This window comes from Adiantum capillus-veneris, chromosome 12 (genome assembly GCF_014529385.1).
Source record: "Adiantum capillus-veneris isolate H3 chromosome 12, ASM1452938v2, whole genome shotgun sequence".
Lineage (NCBI taxonomy): Eukaryota > Viridiplantae > Streptophyta > Polypodiopsida > Polypodiales > Pteridaceae > Adiantum > Adiantum capillus-veneris.
In genome coordinates, this window is record NC_140942.1 from 130,192,664 (window position 1) to 130,210,786 (window position 18,123).

At 47.0% G+C, this 18,123-nt stretch overlaps 1 protein-coding gene across 2 annotated transcripts in view; it reads right to left on the minus strand.

Annotated features, from left to right (window-relative positions):
- Window positions 1-2,082: 2,082 nt before the first annotated feature.
- MGP2 (MALE GAMETOPHYTE DEFECTIVE 2) overlaps window positions 2,083-18,123 on the minus strand; it is a 99,432-nt gene continuing 83,391 nt past the window's right edge. The window contains exons 5-12 of one of the 2 annotated variants that reach the window (XR_015189879.1): window positions 4,500-4,591; window positions 4,205-4,406; window positions 4,030-4,120; window positions 3,670-3,728; window positions 3,408-3,556; window positions 3,143-3,224; window positions 2,515-3,061; window positions 2,083-2,386 (exon numbers count right to left, since the gene is read on the minus strand). Coding sequence is in view for 1 of the 2 variants with exons in the window: in XM_086525726.1 (XP_086381852.1) it covers window positions 2,666-3,061; window positions 3,143-3,224; window positions 3,408-3,556; window positions 3,670-3,728; window positions 4,030-4,120; window positions 4,205-4,406; window positions 4,500-4,591 (1,071 nt within the window). In the remaining variant the exon portion in view is untranslated. Of the gene's footprint in view, window positions 3,062-3,142; window positions 3,225-3,407; window positions 3,557-3,669; window positions 3,729-4,029; window positions 4,121-4,204; window positions 4,407-4,499; window positions 4,592-18,123 lie in introns of both variants that reach the window. The other variant, XM_086525726.1, reaches the window with a different exon arrangement.

The window sequence follows — 18,123 nt, forward strand, 5'->3', positions numbered from 1 at the left end:
TTCCTCGATGTCCACTTGCTTCCTTTTTAATATCTGCTTGGAAAGAGGTTACGATGCATTTATCATGGAATCCTCGGCAGGAAGGTGATTCGATCCGATTGGAAAGTCTCCATTGGAGTCGGGCATTCTCTCTTACTTTGGTCGACCGCTCACCTCGTCAGGCTTACTTTCTCTCTGGACGTGGCATTCGTGTGGTTGAGGATGTGGTCGATGAGGCTAGGTATACTTTTGAGTTTTCCTTTGCTGCTCGCCGTTTTGGGTTGGGCATGCATTACCGTCAGTTTTGGAGAGAGCTTCAAAGCATGTTGCTCAACTTTTTGCCTGTTTCGCCTTCGCCTGATGGCGATCGCATGTTCGATTGGGCCTTTCGGGAGACGCCTTTTCGAGATATGTCTGCAGCTCGAATTTATGCTATTCTTCTACCACGAGCATGGCTTGATGGTCATTGTAATGCCATTTGGCGCATGCACAAATCTGACCTCTGGTGGAGGAGGCTCCTCTTTGCCTTGTGGAAAAGCGCATTTGTTTCTTTGGTGCTGTTTACTTGGAGTGCTTCCCGTTGGCACTTTCCTTCGGGCGTATCATATTCGTCCTTCTTCTTACGTACGTTGTTCGACTACAGAAGAGGACATTTGTCACTTGCTGTGGGATTGCTGCATTACTAAAGACTTCCTTCACCATGTATCGACGTGTATACGGCTCCGTTTTCTTTCACAAAAGGTTCTGGGCATTTGGCATTTTCTCACCGACGTTACAACGTTTTGCGGTCTTCTTCATGTGGATCAGATATTGGGCGGCTTTCTGGACCATGTGGAGTCAACGTAATGCTTACATGTTCCATCGTACTCATGCGGATCCGTTTCCTCTCTTCAGGCTTTCTCTTCGGCAATCGCTACGATTTGCTTTGGAAGCTGGTGATATCACCTCAGAGATGCATCAACTTTCATATGAATGTTTTTAGTTACGTTCTACAGTTGAGGAGTTTTGTGCTCTTCCCCTTGTATATGATCTTTTCAGTGGGTTTTCCTCGCATTGAGGCTTCCCACTAGTAAATTAATCAATCGATTTACAAAAAAAAAGTGTGTGTGTGTGTGTGTGTGTGTGTGTGTGTGTGTGTGTGTGTGAGAGAGAGAGAGAGAGAGAGAGAGAGAGAGAGAGAGAGAGATTGTATTATCATCCGCGAGAGAGAATCAAATGAAACATGCCACATGCACTACGTTTAGCTGCTTTAGGACAATGTTTGACAGAACCCGAGGGTGTACTTTTAACTGGCTAGAATTGCAAAATCCCACCTAGATTTTGAGCTTGCCTTCAAAAAAAAGGGTAAAATATTAGCGCGAAGAAGAAGAGAATTTTAAACATCGTGGGAAACTATCCCGAGAGAGAGAGAGAGAGAGAGAGAGAGATGGAAAAAATATTGTCCTTAATAAGATAATGGTAGATGCACCATGTGGATGCCATTTTTACTTTTTACTTTTTTGGGCTAGAGCCGGCAAGCCAGCAAGGAACTGCCTTTGCTTCGCGTGCACGCAAACGAGTCAAAGACAAGTTACCTTGCGGACTTGCCGACAAGGGGAAAAGCGCCTCCATGCCGTATCGTGGCATGTCAACGGGGAATGGAAGCAGGTTTCCCCCTCGGGGGAGTAAAAAGTCTTTTCATGCCATGTTAGTCAATCCATGTTCCCTTGTTAGTCACGCCACCCGAGGGTAACGTCGGGAAATCACCAAACGAATTCAGTGATGCATTTAAGGACCAAGGCTGAGAGAGAGGGACATACCCTTGTAACTCACAGACCGTGCTGAATCTTGCCCAGGTACTCCAGGATTTTCGCCTGGTAGAAAAAGGCCCCCGTCCAGCGGATGTCCGGTAGGACTACCATACCCAATGTGGATGCCACTATAGTATTAATGTTACTAGGTGAATCCATTATTAGATAGGTGCTATTTCACTCTTGGCGGGAGAAGCTTCCTTTGGAGTAGATTGTGACCTAAGACAATGTGAAAATTTGAAGCCCGCATTGGACAAGCCGGCTTCCCTCTTCATCAGAGTGATCTGTCAAATGGATAATGATTGGAGTGATAGCTATAGAAAAATCGTTGAGCTTTATATTCAAAAAACAACCTCAAAAGGATTTGAGCCTCAGCATGAACATCAAGCATCCCCCAAGAAATTACATGAATCTTGCTTTCATATACAGAGCTGCTTTCATTACATGAATCCTGCTTTCATATACAGAGCACCGCTCACCTTACAGAACTGTAGCAACAAACCGCACCAGGAAAACATGAGGGAGCTGATGCTCTGATTAGCGGTATTCCAAGAGAAGAGGAATGTGATATTGAGAGACCCTCATCATTTGAAACATGGCAATGTTGCTCTGATTAGCTGTATTCCAAGTGGATAGGAATGAGATATTGAGAGACCCAGCTATCATAGTAACTCCCTCACCCCCCTCCAAAAAAAACAGAGTCTAAGAGCTAGTGTAGAGACCAAAGAAGAGTGCTCATACTTGCCTTCACAGACTCCTGCGAACCCTGAAAGGGAGATGGATTCCGTGGGAAGCTTCTTCATTTAGCCTGTGTGTGTCGCGCGCCCGCCAATCACACAGAGAAATCCTTATGGCAAAACCTGTGTCACGCTGGCAAAACAACTGATGATCCACAGCTAAGCCTCAGACATTCTTGACCTTGCTGGCTTGATGCAGACCAGGTCATCCAACTTGTTACCATCCAGCTTATACAAGCTGGTGCCTTTCAATGCTTTATAATGTTGCTGAGCCTCTTTTCGCATATGCTTGATATCCATTTTTTCCCATCTGCTATAGTTCGAGTTTTTCCGCACATGGCTCATATCCGGAGAGCCTGACAGAGGCCCTCTTTCAGCTTTTGCTCTAGCCCAAACTTTGCAGGCACTGAAAGGTCCAACACTGTCAGGATGATCCAATGGCTCTCTACGCAACTTACGTGCAGCTTCATGCGCGCGCATTAATGTTTGCCTGCTGGGTACCACTTCCCAATTCTGCTTTCTTTCTTCGCGCAAAGGTGAATGAATCCGAATAACCTTGAGTGCATAGAGGTTGAAAATCATAGATTGAGCACAGAAAAAACCTTTACAGACAAACATTCACAACTTAAGACTTACTCCAAGGCATTCAAGAAGTTGATAATATGCTCGGCCTTGCAATGGATTGTGGCCTTTGCGAGGTGTTGAAAAATATCTTGTCCTGCAAAGTTGGTGAGTATAATGAGCCACCAAAATGTGTGCCCACTTTTTCACAAGATGGGTACGAGTGCGACCCTTCTGTTGCTTCTTTTGTAATTTCACTCATATTTGTACATTATCAAGAAAGTGTGTGTGTATGTGTGTGTTTTGAAGATTTAAAAATGGGGGAGAGGGAAGAACAGACCATTCAGTATAGCCAGGATCAACTGTAAAACCATAGATGTCTACTTGATCGCACATAGATAAAGCCAACTCTATGGACTTGACCCCTGTCCCCTTTGCTCCACGTCGAAAAACTACTCCTTGGAAGAGGTAAACTGGGTTGGGAAGCTCCTGCACACAAGTAAAAGCCCAAATAATTTCTCAACAACCACTTCAAACCAAATCAGAAAGAAAATTTCAAGCTTTGTAAAATAAGTTAAACATAACTTCGTCAAATACCTTACCTTTATCATAGTGTTGAAGTCCCTGTGAATCAGACTTTTTATGATCAAAATTTCATCGGCTGCCAAATCACATGCAAGAAGATTTAGTATGCATTTATTAAGAGATCAACCTCCATATGAATACTATTATAGTTTTCTTCTGCCTGTGCAGTGGATGTGCCTGTTTGTTTGTTTGGTGCACAGAAGCTGCACCAACTTGATGGAAAGTATGGTTTTCTTTTGACTCTTCATTACATTGAATGTTTTGACTTCACTAATCGTGAACTGAATGTCATAACACAGTCTCACATAAACCATAAACCTTATCATACTTTTTGTGATGCTTTGAGATCAAACCAACATTGCAAGAAAAGGCCCTACCAGCTCCCTTTACAACTTCTTTCATGTTTCTTGCCACTCCTCTGGCAACGATACGGAAATCCCTTTTCAGACCAACATGCTTTGCATACTTCTGCACTGCAACCAAAAGTTATTCTCTAAAAATGCATATGTATAGTGGTCATTTTGAGGAGAATTACTGGCAAAGGATACTTACTGCATTAACAGGAGCTTCATTGTCACGTATAACCACATCATGTGCATCAATTTCCTGGCCAAATTCAGTTTTCAAGAGGTCTCCTGAATTTCCGACAACTGCACACGCCGCAAATTGACGTGGCAGAAAAGGTGGCTTGGCAGGAAGAACCAGCTGCAATTCTTCTTCACACTTAGACATGTTGTAGCATTTTTTAGATCCTCTGAATATAGTCACAGAAGAAAATTTTTCTCATGATACAGTCACATCAAAGACCAGAAAAGGTTATAATATAATGGAGGGCGAGCGAGTGTACAGTTGTGATATTCTTTGAGCAGCATATTCAAGCCACCCATCTGGACGAGCATCCAAATACTCCCTGGTTAGAATTGTGGTGACATTCCGATACTGCAAAAATGAAGCAAAGTCAATATTACAGAGGCATATCTATCTATGCCACATAACCTGGACAGAGGGAAAGAAGAAAGAAAGAAAGAGAGCTTTTTCTCAACCTACGAGACCGATCAATAATACAAACGTCAATGTCCTTAGGTATCCAGGACAAGGAGAGTAAAGGGACAACCTTCAAAACCAAACAGAAAATCCTCAGTGGATGGATGCATGATGCAGTATTATAGACATGGTGAAACGAACGACGAGAGAGGATCTCCCGGCTACACAGACCGCCTACAGATACAAATCAGACGAACCACCCGACCATAGCCACCATCTGGCAGCTCCCCCGTGCTGGGGACAACGTCCGAGGACATAGGCGTGCCCCTATAAGACCGAGCGTCCCATACCACCCGGCCTCACCTCCTCGAGGTGACCTCGCGCACTCCTAGCCTTGCAGGCTAACCACTGGCACTCTGCCAGTGGGGGTCGATAACTGCAAATGAGGCCTTGGCCTCCCTTTTATAATAATGGCCGGCCACACTGGCCGCGTTCACACTACGTCCGCCCGGACACCGGACGCCCATCCCGACGGCATCTGGGCTAAATCCCCTCTCCCGTGCGCAGGACGTAACATACTTTCCCCCTTACAAACCATTGATGTCCTCATCAATGAAGTGGGGATACTGAGCTTTCACAGCTCTAACAGGTTCCCAAGTAGCAAACCTTTCAGATTGGCCCTTCCATTTAATTAAGTACTCGTCATAAGCCTTTTGGCGTGAACGACGGGTACGAACTACTTCTGGTTCTCGAGAAATATACTCAGTTTGCATATCTTGCCAGACATTTTTCTCGATAGGCACAACAACGTCAGCTTCGCCCAATTTCACTTTAAGGCGGCTGACATGAAACACTGGATGTACACTAACATCCAAAGGAAGAGCCAGTTTGTAGGCAACTTGGCCAATTTTCTTTGTGATCTAGAATGGACCACAATATCTAGCTGAAAGCTTATAATGCTTCCCTGTTCGCATAGTCTTGGGTATCTTCAGATAGACCCACTGTCCCACATCTAGAGTCCTTGGAGATCTCTTTTGATTAGCATAAGTAGTGACTCGATCACGAGCCCTTCTTATACTATCCTTAGCCAATTCGAGCATTTCTTGCATGTCATACAAGAAATCACGAGCTTGGCGTTCCTTGACTTTCTCTAAGCCAATAGCAATCGGGGATTTGGGCTCGAATCCATACATCATCATGAATGGGCTAAATCCAGTAGCAGAATGCTTGCTACTATTATAGGCAAACTCTAACTGTGGAAGATACCTTTCCCAATCAGACTGCCTATGAGAGACATAGGGAGACATAGGCTCTCAACATGTCCTCTAACGTCTGATTCATCCTCTCAGTTTGTCCGTCGGACTCGGGATGGTCAGAAGACGACATACTCAACTTCGTCTGAAGATGAGCAAACACGTCTCGCCAAAATTGGCCAATGAACTTAGTATCTCGATCACTGACGATATCCTCTGGCAGACCATATAGCTTATAAAGCTGATCGACAAATAAAACCGCCAACTCATGGCTTTTTACTGTCGACTTCGTTGGTATAAACTTCGCCATTTTTGTGAGTCTATTGACCACAACCCAAATAGCGTCATTGCCCCGACTAGTATTTGGCAAACCAACGATGAAGTCCATGGAAATACTTTGCCACTTGGCATTTAGGATTTCCAATGGGTGTAGCAGGCCAGCTTTCCTAAGGCGCTCTGCCTAATTGACCCGACACTGAGCGCATCTCTTCACATAGCTCTCTATGTAAGAGCGCTGTGCCTAATTGACCTGACACTGAGCGCATCTCTTCACATAGCTCTCTATGTAAGAGCGCATTCTTGGCCAATAGAAATATCGCTTGACCAAAGCCAAAGTTCTCTGGATGCCTGGGTACCTAGCGCTAGGAACATCGTGTGTCACGTGACACATCCAACCCTATGTGTCAGTGGACAAGCTACAGCATGATCAGGGTTCAGTCAATCCAGTCAGTCTAGATTAGAAGTGATCTGGCACTTTTGTGAGTCTATTCGTAGATCGTGCATGCACAGTCGCTTAGTGTAGATGCATATCCTCTGGTTGCACACAGCGTGATCATCAATATTCCCTTCAAAATCCATCAAATTCAGTAAGGGGAATTTTCCAGTGCATTTAGCCTATTTTCCCTATTTTTGGTATTTTTCACTTATTATTTTTAAGTGACTTTCCAACAAAAGTAGGTAGGGCAATTTTGCTAAGTTAATATATAAGCAAACCCAAGTTAGCACTTTCTGGCAGAAGAGACAGCAGGAGCTCCCCGCTCAACAGGCACCTTCTCAGCAAGAACCCATCAAACCTAGCGTTTTTGGACATCCTCAGCACCTCCCCATTTCTCGCGTTTTCAGCATTGTCGTCCTCGCCTTCAGCACCAAATCCCTAGCGTTTTGCATAGCGCCAGCACCCCCCCAGATCCCTGGCGTTTTCAGTTGCAGATCGCCATCAACAGTTCCAGACAGCCTAGCGTTTTTGCTAACAATACAAGGCAGCCCCAGCGTTTTTGGTTTTCAGCATCATTCGCAGCAGATGGTCAGCGTTTTCAGCCCTATTGGACAGCAGCAGATTCAGCCCTAGTTGGTTGCAGAAGACCCCCATTTTCAGCCCATAAAAACGCAGAGAAAAAGGTCATTTTCAGCCACCGAAACAGCCCCGAAATTCAGCAGATAGAAGACCACAGATTTCAGCCCTAAAGTCATCGTCGTCATCCCCGTTGTCGTTATCAGCATAGTCCCAAGTTGCATCAATCCATTGCATACGCATTGTACCACTTTGTGCAATCAATAAGTAGACCACTCTCGTCGACGAGAGTGGGGCCTTTGGAGGAGGGTTTTACGTCTCTGGTGTCCTATCTCTCTTCTCTCTATCTCTCAGTCTCATTCACTTGCACACACAGTGTCCATTCAATTTGTTTGTGATCATAGCACTTTCCATTAAGAACGGAAGGCTCTCCCTTCCATAAGAACTAAAAGGAACCTTGAGCACAGTTCGGAGCACTCATCTTGAGCAAAGCGCAAACAATCATTCCGCTACACCTAACATCGTGGCATTCGCACAAAATCCTTTGCCGAATCTCATCGATTTCAGGCACACAGACTTTACCATTTCTGAACAATAGTCCACCTGTGAGGTGCAACGGAATGAATGTTGTATTTTCTCAAGATTAGTGATCTTTATTGCTCAAGGTTCCTTTTAGTTCTTTAGGGAAAGAGAGAGCTTTCCGTCTTGTAGAGTGTTGTGGTCACGAACAAAGTGAGTGGATTGTGCGTGCAAGTGAATGAGACTGAAAGAAGGAGAGAGAAGAGATACGACACCCGACAGGTTGTAAAACCCTCCTCTGAAGGCCCCACTCTCGTCGGCGAGAGTGGTCTACTTTGATTGCACAAAGGTGTACAATGCGTATGCAATGGACTGATACAATGGGACTATGCCGATGACGACGACGACTTCGTGGCTGAAAATTGGGATCTTCTATCTGCTGATTTTCATGGACTGTTCGGGGCTGAAAAAGGCTGTTTCCTACTGCTGTCCTAGGGCTGAAAATGACTGTTTTGTCAACTGAATCTTACTGTCCCTGTAGGGGCTGAACTGGTGAACAAAAACGCTGACCTAGCTGCGTTTTTGGGCTGCGTTTTGGTTGCTGCAGGGCTGAGAAAAAACGCTGGCTGCAGGTCTGTTATCGTTGAAAAAAACGCCAGGTACTTGATGCCAAAACGCTGCAGTAGGCTAATGCTGAAAACGCTGCAGATCTGCAACAACTGCTAGCGTTAGTAAGATCTGGGGGCTGCTGCTAGTGGAGGGAAGAAACGCCACGCTTTAGAGGTTCAAGCGGATGGCGATGGATATCCTGGAAAGCAAAAACGCTAATGCTGCTAGGTTCTGTCGCGGGAAAAGCACGGAGGGTGATGGGAGGTATGGCGATGGGTCACGAGGGGGGGTACTGCTGAGAAGTTGCCTGTTGAGCGGGAAGCTTCTGCTGCCTCTTCTGCCAGAAAGTGCTAACTTGGGTTTGCTTATATATTAACTTAGCAAAATTGCCCTACCTACTTTTGTTGGAAAGTCACTTAAAAATAATAAGTGAAAATACCAATAAATAGGAAAATAGGCTAAATGCACTCGAAAATTCCCCCAACTGATGCTAGTGGATTCTGATGGGAATTCCGATGATCATGTTGTGTGCAATCGGAGGATATGCATTTATGCTCAGTGACTGGGCATGCACGGTCTACGAATAGACTCACAAAAGTGCCAGATCACTGCTAATCTAAACTGACTGAACCCTGCTGTGGTGTAGCTTGTCCACGGACACATAGGGTTGGGATGTGTCACGTGACATCCCCTCCTTTTCAAAGTGAGGTACTGGTACCGAACTGTATGGCGTCGAGGGAGATCACCAACAGCATCCAGAATCTTGGAAGGGACTCTTCGCCGGCCCACTCTGATGTGTGGGTCGTGCGGTACTTGAACTTCATAAAGGTCTGCAACGCTTGCTTCTTTGGGCCGCGCCAAAAGCGACACAAAGTCTTCTAAATCTCCTTTCTTGCTTCAACTTCGTCTAGAGTCCTTCTTCTTTCGTCTTCAAGAATCTCCACGGCTGAAAATTCTTGAAACCATCTCCAACACAAAACCATCTGAAAATTCACGGCTGAAAATTCTTGAAACCATCTCCAACACAAAACCATGAACATACCCATTCCATGTAAAGTGAAGGAAAAAAATATTGTCTTCTCTAAAGACTGTGTTTTTGCTGATACGCAATGTTTGCCTTGCTATGTATACATTCATGAGGACTCCTGGACAGAGGAGGTTGCTTTACGCACGGCTCGCTCTGCTTGGGCTTGGGCCAGGCACTCACTTCAGGCTCGCCTATCTAGAGGACGCTCGGATGCGGATTACTCCCCATCCAAGCCTACCTCGAAGATAGCCCGTCTTGCTGCTGCGGCAGAATCTGTTCTCTCTCGCTCCCCATGAGGATCGTCTCGTGGAACGTGCAGGGATTAGGTGGGCCCCAGTTTCAACGATAGCGGGGCCGATTGCGTCAGGAGCTTCAGCGTTGCCTTGTGCGAGGAGAGATTGATCTCCTTATGCTTCAGGAGAACCATTTTTCTGAGAGCCGCATTCGGCGATGTGGTCAGATTTTGCGTGGACGTTATGATACCTTTTGGTCAGCTGCTTTTGGACCTGGAGGCATCCAGGGTGGGGTATGTATGACTATTGCGGACTCATTGCAGCAAGCCATTGTAGGCAAAGGGATTATTGTGCCAGGCAGGGCTCAGTGGATTACTTTGCAGGTTCAGGGTGGCCTTGTGGGCTTCCTGAACATCAATGCGCCCAATGTGGCGAGTGCTCGTGCAGAGTTTTGGTCACAGATTGTTGAGTCTTCGCCACAGGTTGACCATTGGTGTGTAGGAGGGGACTTCAACATGTTGGAGGACCCTTCTGACAGGATCGGAGGCAGCCATGCTACTGTGCATGGAGTCGAGTTAGCAGCTTGGGAGAGGTTGTGTATGACTCTGAGGGTCTCGGACACATGGCAGCATTCTGGCTTTGTGAGGCCTCCAGAGAGTCTTGCCTTCTCTAGATCGGACCGCAGAGTGGGAGGAGTGAATCTATCGCGGATAGATCGCTTCTACACTAGTGACCACTTCAGTGACTTGGGGGAATCAGTGGGCATCCTGGCAGGGACATCCTTCTCGGACCATGCACCAGTGATCCTCACAGTGGCAGACAGGCAGAGAAGTGGGAGCACGATGCTTCGCATCCCAGAGCGGGTCTTGTTGGACTCAGCACTCAGAGAAAGGGTAGAGGCTCTCTGGACAGAGGGCATGGACAACCAGGCTCTACCTGCAGACAGAGTGGCCCTAGGCCTAGCTCAGCTTAGCCACTTTTTTCTCCAGGAGTCTCTGGCTAGATGGGCTGCAGCGAGAGAGGAGCAGCAGCGTCTCAGACGAAGCATTGCTTCACTACAGAGGATGCAGGAGACCATCCAGACAGTCCCTGGTTGGAGGAGCAGTTACAGCAGGCTCGACAGGAACTTGCTTGCACAGAGGAGAGGCGCCATGAGTTTGCCTTTCACCGACAGGCATCTCAGTGGACTCAGGTGGGAGAAAATTCCCTTAGCAGGATGCCTATGATAAGTAAATTGAGTTTTACTTGATTCAATAGCAATCTACTCGATGGTTCAGTTGTTTGTGAGCCTGAGGATATGCGTGCAGTTGCTACTGACTTTTACCGTGAGCTACTGTCGGCTGAGCCCCAGTCAGAGAGTCAGGATGCATGCAGGGAGCAGGTTTGGGCGCAGATGCCTTGTCTTGTGACTGAGGAGATACGCCAGAGGCTAGAGATACCTCTTCAGCTTGAGGAGTTGCACACGGCTCTTAGGGCCCTCCCTGGTAGCTGTCGAGGTGAGGATGGACTGACTCCCAGCTTTTTCTTGGAGTACTGGGACCTGCTTGGCCCAGATCTGTGTAGAGCCTTTCAGTACATTCTACACACAGGAGTGATGCCGGATAGCATGAGTGAGGGCCTGATTTACCTCATTCCAAAGGAGGGTGGCTCCTTGGATGAGATTCGACAGTGGCACCCCAGCACCATCCTCAACTCAGCCTACAAAATTCTTGCCAAGGCTCTGAGTTTGAGGATTCAGTCACTTTTGGAGAGCCTTATACATGGGACTCAGACAGGTTTTGTCAAGGAACGCAGTATCCTTGACAACATCTTCACTTTCTGGGAGGCTTCTGCCCTGGCACGTCTCCGTGGGGAGGACCTTGTGATTCTTCTTCTCGATTTTGAGAAGGCATACGACAGAGTTGACTGGGACTTTCTAGAGGGCACGCTTCGCAGGATGGGCTTCTCAGATACTTGGATCAGAGGGGTGTCAGCTTTGTACAGACAGGCTCACAGTCAGGTGCTTTTGTTAGGAGGTAGAGGTGAGCGGTTCATGCTCACACGATCGGTCAGACAGGGTTGTCCTCTTGCCCCCTTTCTCTTTCTGTTCTATGCAAAGGCGATGAGCAGATTTTTGGTGTCACAGCAGGTTGGTTTGAGGGACTTAGCACTCCCTATACGGGGAGATGAGCTTCTGGACGATGAGTTTGCCGACGACTCAGCCTTGTACGTAGAGGGCCAGGAGGCCAATTTACACAGATGTGGGCAGGCTTTGGAGACCCTCTGTTGCGCATCGGGCGCACTGATCAACTGGAGAAAGACAGTGGCTTTCTCAGTTGGCAATGCTCCTGTGCCAGATTGGATGCCAGGAGAGGGTTTCAGGTGGATTCCTCCAGGGACTGCAGTTCGGTACTTGGGTTGTCAGGTTAGTTTGGATTTGTCTCCCGAGCAGCAGATTGCTCCTCTTCTCTTGTCCATCAGGAGAAAGCTATTACATTGGAGCTCAACACGACTTTCGTTGGCTGATAGAGTAGTAGTTGCCAACCAGGTGCTGTTGGCGACTATGTGGTACATCACTTCTTGCTGGATCTTCTCGAGTTCTTGTATCAGCCAGGTAGAGAGGCTGATCAGGAACTTCCTTTGGTCAGGTCGCGACACTCAGATTGCCCGAGCCAAGGTGGCTTGGTCGGTCATCACACTTCCTTGTTCTCAGGGAGGGCTTGGGATCATTGATCCAGCACAGCAGAGCAGAGCCCTTCTTGGGAAGTTCGTCGTCAGAGGACTTCTCCCAGGCGAGGAGCCCTGGAAGTAGTTCTTTTTGCAGAGGCTTCGTGCCAGGGTGCCTCAGTCAGGAGGCCCTTGGCAACCTTCGACCAGATGGATCTTTACAGAGTTGTGCCGAGTTGGTTTGAGTAGGAGACTGGAGGACCGATTCGCTGTGAGTTTGCTTCGTTCTTGGGAGCTCTTACGGCGTGGCCTAGAGTAGAGACAGCCGACGTGCACGGAGGAGCGCCTACAGCAGCCCCTCGTCTGGAACCCCATGGTTAGCACTCACAGAGGCCACTTGGTTGGGAGCAGGCCTCATGTTTCTTGGGGCCCATGGCAACAGGTCTAGCGCGCTCTCTAGGTGACTAGCTAGAGTTCACAGGTTTGTCAGAGGAGGTGCAAGCTGTCCAGCTACAGGGCGTGAGAGGGGTTCAGAGCATGTGTCAGGACATCTCAGAGTCAGTTCCAGCTGAGTGGCTCACGCCTTTGGAGCCAGTAGCACCCCGGTGGATGGGAGCCTTCACACGACTGGAGGTTCTCATTTCAGTCAGGGCTTGCTCAGAGACCGTCTCAGCCCTGTTCTTCGAGGCTCGGAGTGGGGGACGACTACAGCGAGTTGCAGTAGAGGCCCCGCAGGTAGCAGAGTGCTGTTTCCAGAGGATCCGAGTTGTGGGCATCTGTGGGAGGACTTGCGTCATAGACCCTGACCCAGCAGCTCTTGAGACAGGACATTGGAGGCTATGGGCTTGGGAGTGTTGTCCTTTGGCACGAGTACAGTGGGATCCTGGTGAGTGGCTATGGAGGGACCCCTTGTCACAAAGTGATGACGTGGCGGACAGCAAAAACCCTAATTTCTGCCAGTAACCCTAAAATTCCTGCAAACCCTAAATTTTGCCAAAAACCCTAATTTCCGAAAATCGCGGAGGCGGATTTTATTTTATTTATTTTTGGAAAATGATGAGCGACGCGAATTTTGCTTTTTCTTTTTTTTTTAATAAAAAAAAGAGAAAAGACTCTCTAAGAGAGAGAGAGAACTGATGCTTTTGATTTTAAAAGCTTTTGGGGCTCTGCTTTTGGGCATCCCTTGTAACCTTTAAATTAGTGGTGAGGGCCTCACTTCTCAGAGCATCTGGACGCAGAGTCTGAGAGTGAAACCCTAACCGCTCTCTTGTACTTTGATGATTGATTAATACAAAAAGAAATACCGAAAGGGGCGCCAGTCTTTGGGGCCAATATCTCTAGGCACGGAACTCCGCCGGGCCAGTGTAAATCTATTGTGATCTATGAATTGTTTTGAAGTGGTTATTTGGTGCTGTCGCGGTTGATTCTTGACTTGGAGTGTCCAAGTTTGTAACAGTGGTATCAGAGCACGGCCGATTTCTCTTCTACGGGAAATCCGATCTCCGAATTTTTTTTCCGCGGCACCTATGGCTTCAGGCAATGATCAGTCGACTCCCTCTGCATCTGGAGATGCGGGCTGGGATCACAACGAAGATTCAGGCAGAGAGTATGGCCCGCCTTGGCCTACTTAGGCGGAGCGGCGAGAGATAGAGCGTCGCCAGTTGATCAGCGATGCAACAATGATGATGCTCAATTTTGCCAAGGACCCGAAGATGGCAAAATATATGAACCAGACCTCTTTGGAAGAGGTACAGATGGAGTGGCAGAGAACAACACCACCACTCCCGAAACCCGCTCTCAAAAAACCTTCTGCCTCCAAGAAATATACGGAGAAGGAACTGGAGAACGTGGTTGATGCACGGATTGCTCAGCTTTTTGACGCGCAAAAGAAAGCCAAAAAGCATGGCAAAAAGCAGAAGAAAAGCACTGACTTTCCAGGTTATTTGGGTCGTCAGTCGACTTTTGACAAGGCAAAGAAACAAAAGAAGAGTGTTCGATTAGAAGGAGTACCCAGTTCTTCTTCTTCTTCTTCTGACAGTTCTTCTAGCTCCTCGGATTCGAGCGAAGAAGACAGAAAAGGTAAAAAGCGAAGCAAGAAGCAACGCTTTGGAAAGGGCAAGAGAAAGGCAAAGAAGGCTAAATCTCGCCCAGAGACTCACAGTTCTACTGAGGACTCGTCTACAGACAGCTCAGGTTCCGATGACGGAAAGTTTTATGCGAACAAGAAGAATTTTTACAAAGCCAACCAGTATGACTTTCTCGAAGATAAAAGCAAGAAAGTCCGAGAGTTTAAGGAAGGTGGCCACTCGATCAAGTTTGATACTTTTCAGGATACTCAGATGCTTCGAAGGCTTTGTCTTTTATACAGCAGTTTGACATCGCTTTCGCGGGAGGACGCTATTCAGAGCACTCCAAGATTCGGAGAGCTGCCTCTTACTTTAAGGGGAATGCTCGTACTTGGTGGTCCACGCTTCTATTAAGCAAGACTGTGCCAGTTACATGGCTGAAATTCAAGAGGCTTTTTATTTCTTCTTGGTTGACTCAAGAGTTTGAGCGAGATATACGAGCTTCTTGGAACCATCTCCGGATGACCAAGAGCGATACAGTGAATTCTTATTGTGAAAGATTCTGGAGCTCTTCATTCAAGAAGATCTCGTTCAGAGAACAGATTGAGAGGTTTACCTTGGGTCTACCTACAGAGATCCGAGATCACTGCTTGGAACAGAAGTCAGCTTCTATTCAGGAGTTGATGAGTCATGCGAAGCGGGGCTTTGCCATTCACTCTCGCAGTCTGACCTACCCCACAGATGAGGCCATGACACAACGAGCCGAACAGACTTCTGGGAATGAAAGTAGAATGAAAAAGAGCAACCCAGAGAAAAAAAAAGGATGCACGACCCAAGCTTACTCCTGAGGAGAGAGCTCGCTTCATCAGAGAGGGGAAGTGCTTTGGATGCGGGGAACATGGACATATTTCTGCAAAGTGCCCTGATAAGGCACAGAAAGAACAGAATGATAAAGACGACGACAGGTCTGAGAGTTCGAGAGCAGCTGAGGAATGTGGCAGAAAAGGCAGATAGAAAAGCAGAACTGGTACCACATGGCGTGGGACCTGCACCGAATCTAATGAATGAAAGTACAAACTTTGCCGCTTTCGGGGCAAAGCGAAGGATCAGGAAGCTCTTTTGAAGGAGCCAAGGCCAACTTCTTTTCACTTGGAATTGGCGGCTCGATTTGGAACTACGCCCGACAGACTGACGCCACAGGCGGAGGTAGGTCGACTGGCACCCGGATGGGATGTTGCCATTACACCGAGCATTGGCAAACTTCGTTTGCAATGACAGGGGTGTTCAGGGCACGTGAGTGACGTTCTACTCGGGATCCCTTGGTACCACAAGAACTACGCCGTGGTTGATTACCGGGCCGAGAAAGCGACTTTGATAAATGAAGGGCTTAGAGATTGTACTTGATGAACTTCAGTTTACTTACTCATTCTTTTGGGAGAACTAAACGATGGATAAAGGTTGAATATGTTTTGACCTGAAGAAAAGAACGCCAAGATTTTTTTTTTTCTCCACGCTCATGCCGATTGCTTTTGAGAGGGCTTAAAGATCATACCATTGATCTGATATCTGGAAGCACGCCACCGAATCGGCCACCTTATCGTGTGAGCCGAGTACAGAATGAAAAGATTATGAACTCAATGAAAGACCTCTTGGAAAAGAGTCTTGTCGAGCCTAGTACTTCACCGTATTGCTCTCCAGTGTTGTTGGTTTTGAAGAAAGACGGATCTTGGAGAATGTGCATCGATTATAGCACTCTCAACGAAATCACCATCAAGAACAGATTTCCGATTCCTAGGATCGATGATATACTCGACAGGTTACACGGATCCTCGTGCTTTAGCAGGATTGACTTGAAGAGTGGATATCATCAGATCAGGATAGCGCCAGGAGATGTCTACAAGACAGCTTTTCGGACGACTTTTGGGTTATTTGTGATTTTAGTGATGCCTTTTGGCTTAACCAATGCTCCTGTGACATTTAACCGGATGATGGACAGGATTTTTCGAGAGTACAGGCTTTTTTTTTCTTTTTGGCACTTTCTTTGACAACATCATTGTTTTCTCCAAGAATGAGGCAGAACACAGAGATCATCTGCTTCAAGTCTTTTAGGCATTACTAGATCACACGCTAGTGATTAATGCAAAGAAAAGTGAATTTTTCCTACCATGGATACACTTTTTGGGACACATTGTGTCAACAGCAGGAGTGCAAATGGACCCGGCCAAAATAGAGAGTATCCGTGATTGGCCCGATTTGAGGAATGTCCATGAAGTTAGAAGCTTCTTGGGACTGTGTTCGTACTACAGGCGGTTCATACGAAAGTTTGCAGAGGTTGCTTCCCCTTTGCATACCTTGACACAGAAAGGGGTACCTTTTTCGTGGGGACCCACAGAGGTGACTGCCTTTCAGACATTGAAAGAGAAATTCACTACAGGACCAAATTTGACTTTGCCGGACTTGCAGAAGTCACTTGAAGTATTTTGTGATGCTTGTGGTCGTAGTTTGGGTGCGGTCTTGATGCAAGAAGGCCATGTCATAGCTTACGAGAGTCGTTTGTTCTCTAGGCCGGAGATGACAGCACAGATTTATGAGAAAGAGCTTTTGGCAGTTATCCATGCTCTTACTCAGTGGCGGCATTACCTACTCGGAGCGGATTTTACTGTCTTTACAGACCATCAGAGTTTGCGCTACTTCTTGTCACAGAAGCAGCTTTCGGAAAAGCAGATGCGGTGGGTGAACATCTTGTCACAGTTCCACTTCCAGATTGTCCATGTGCAGGGACAGAAGAATGTGGTGGCAAATGCTTTGTCTCGAAAACCGTTGGTTCTGGCTATTTCCATCATATATCATAGGAGCTTCGAGGATATGGTCGTTCAGTGTGCCACAGATACAGATTTTGCAGATATTTTCACACGGATACGGGATGGGGAGACAGTAGCTGGATACTCCCTTCGGGAAGGCTACTTGATGAAAAAGACTATGTTGTGCGTTACACAGCCGTTGAGGGAAAAGGTTATGACTGATTGCCACTGTCCACCTTTTACGGGTCACCGCGGCATTGCTACCACCATGAAAGGGGTAGAGAGAGATTTCTTTTGGCGGAGACTGAAGAAGGATGTGGAAGAGTTTGTGCGCAGTTGCTTGGTATGCCAAAAGGTCAAGTTTGACGGGCATAAGGCACAGGGATTGTTACAGCCTTTACCCATACCCACCCGCCCCTGGGAAAATATTGAAATGGATTTCTTTTTTTTTTATCTCCCGAGAATACAGAATGATCACGATGATTTTCCGATTACATGGCACGCCTGAGACGATTGTCTCCGACAGAGACCCCAGATTTATGAGTTTGTTTTGGAAGGCAATTTGGGAGAACATTGGCACGCGGTTGCAGTTCTCGTCATCGTTCCACTTGCACACTGACGGGCAATCCGAGATTGCCAATTCAGTGATTTTAGATTTATTGAAGTCTTGTATCTCGCATCAGAAGACTCAATGGGAAAAGAACTTACCTTTGGTGGAATTTGCCTACAATAACACGATACACTCTTCGACGGGGAAGACGCCATGAGAGATTGTTGAAACTGCTGCGAAGGTTCCATCCTTCCTGAGCACGAAAGATTAGATATTGGAAGCGGATGAATATTCGCGAGATTTGGATACGGCTTTTGCCAAGGTTCGTGAGACTTTGCAGGAGTCTCAAGAACGACAGAAAAAGACAGCGGATCGCCATCGTCGCAACTTGAAACTGAAGGAGGATGATTGGGTGCTCTTACTTTTGAGAAGGCACGCCTAAGAAAGAAAAAGGGAAAGGAGAGGCTTTTTCCAAAGCTTAGTATGTGATAC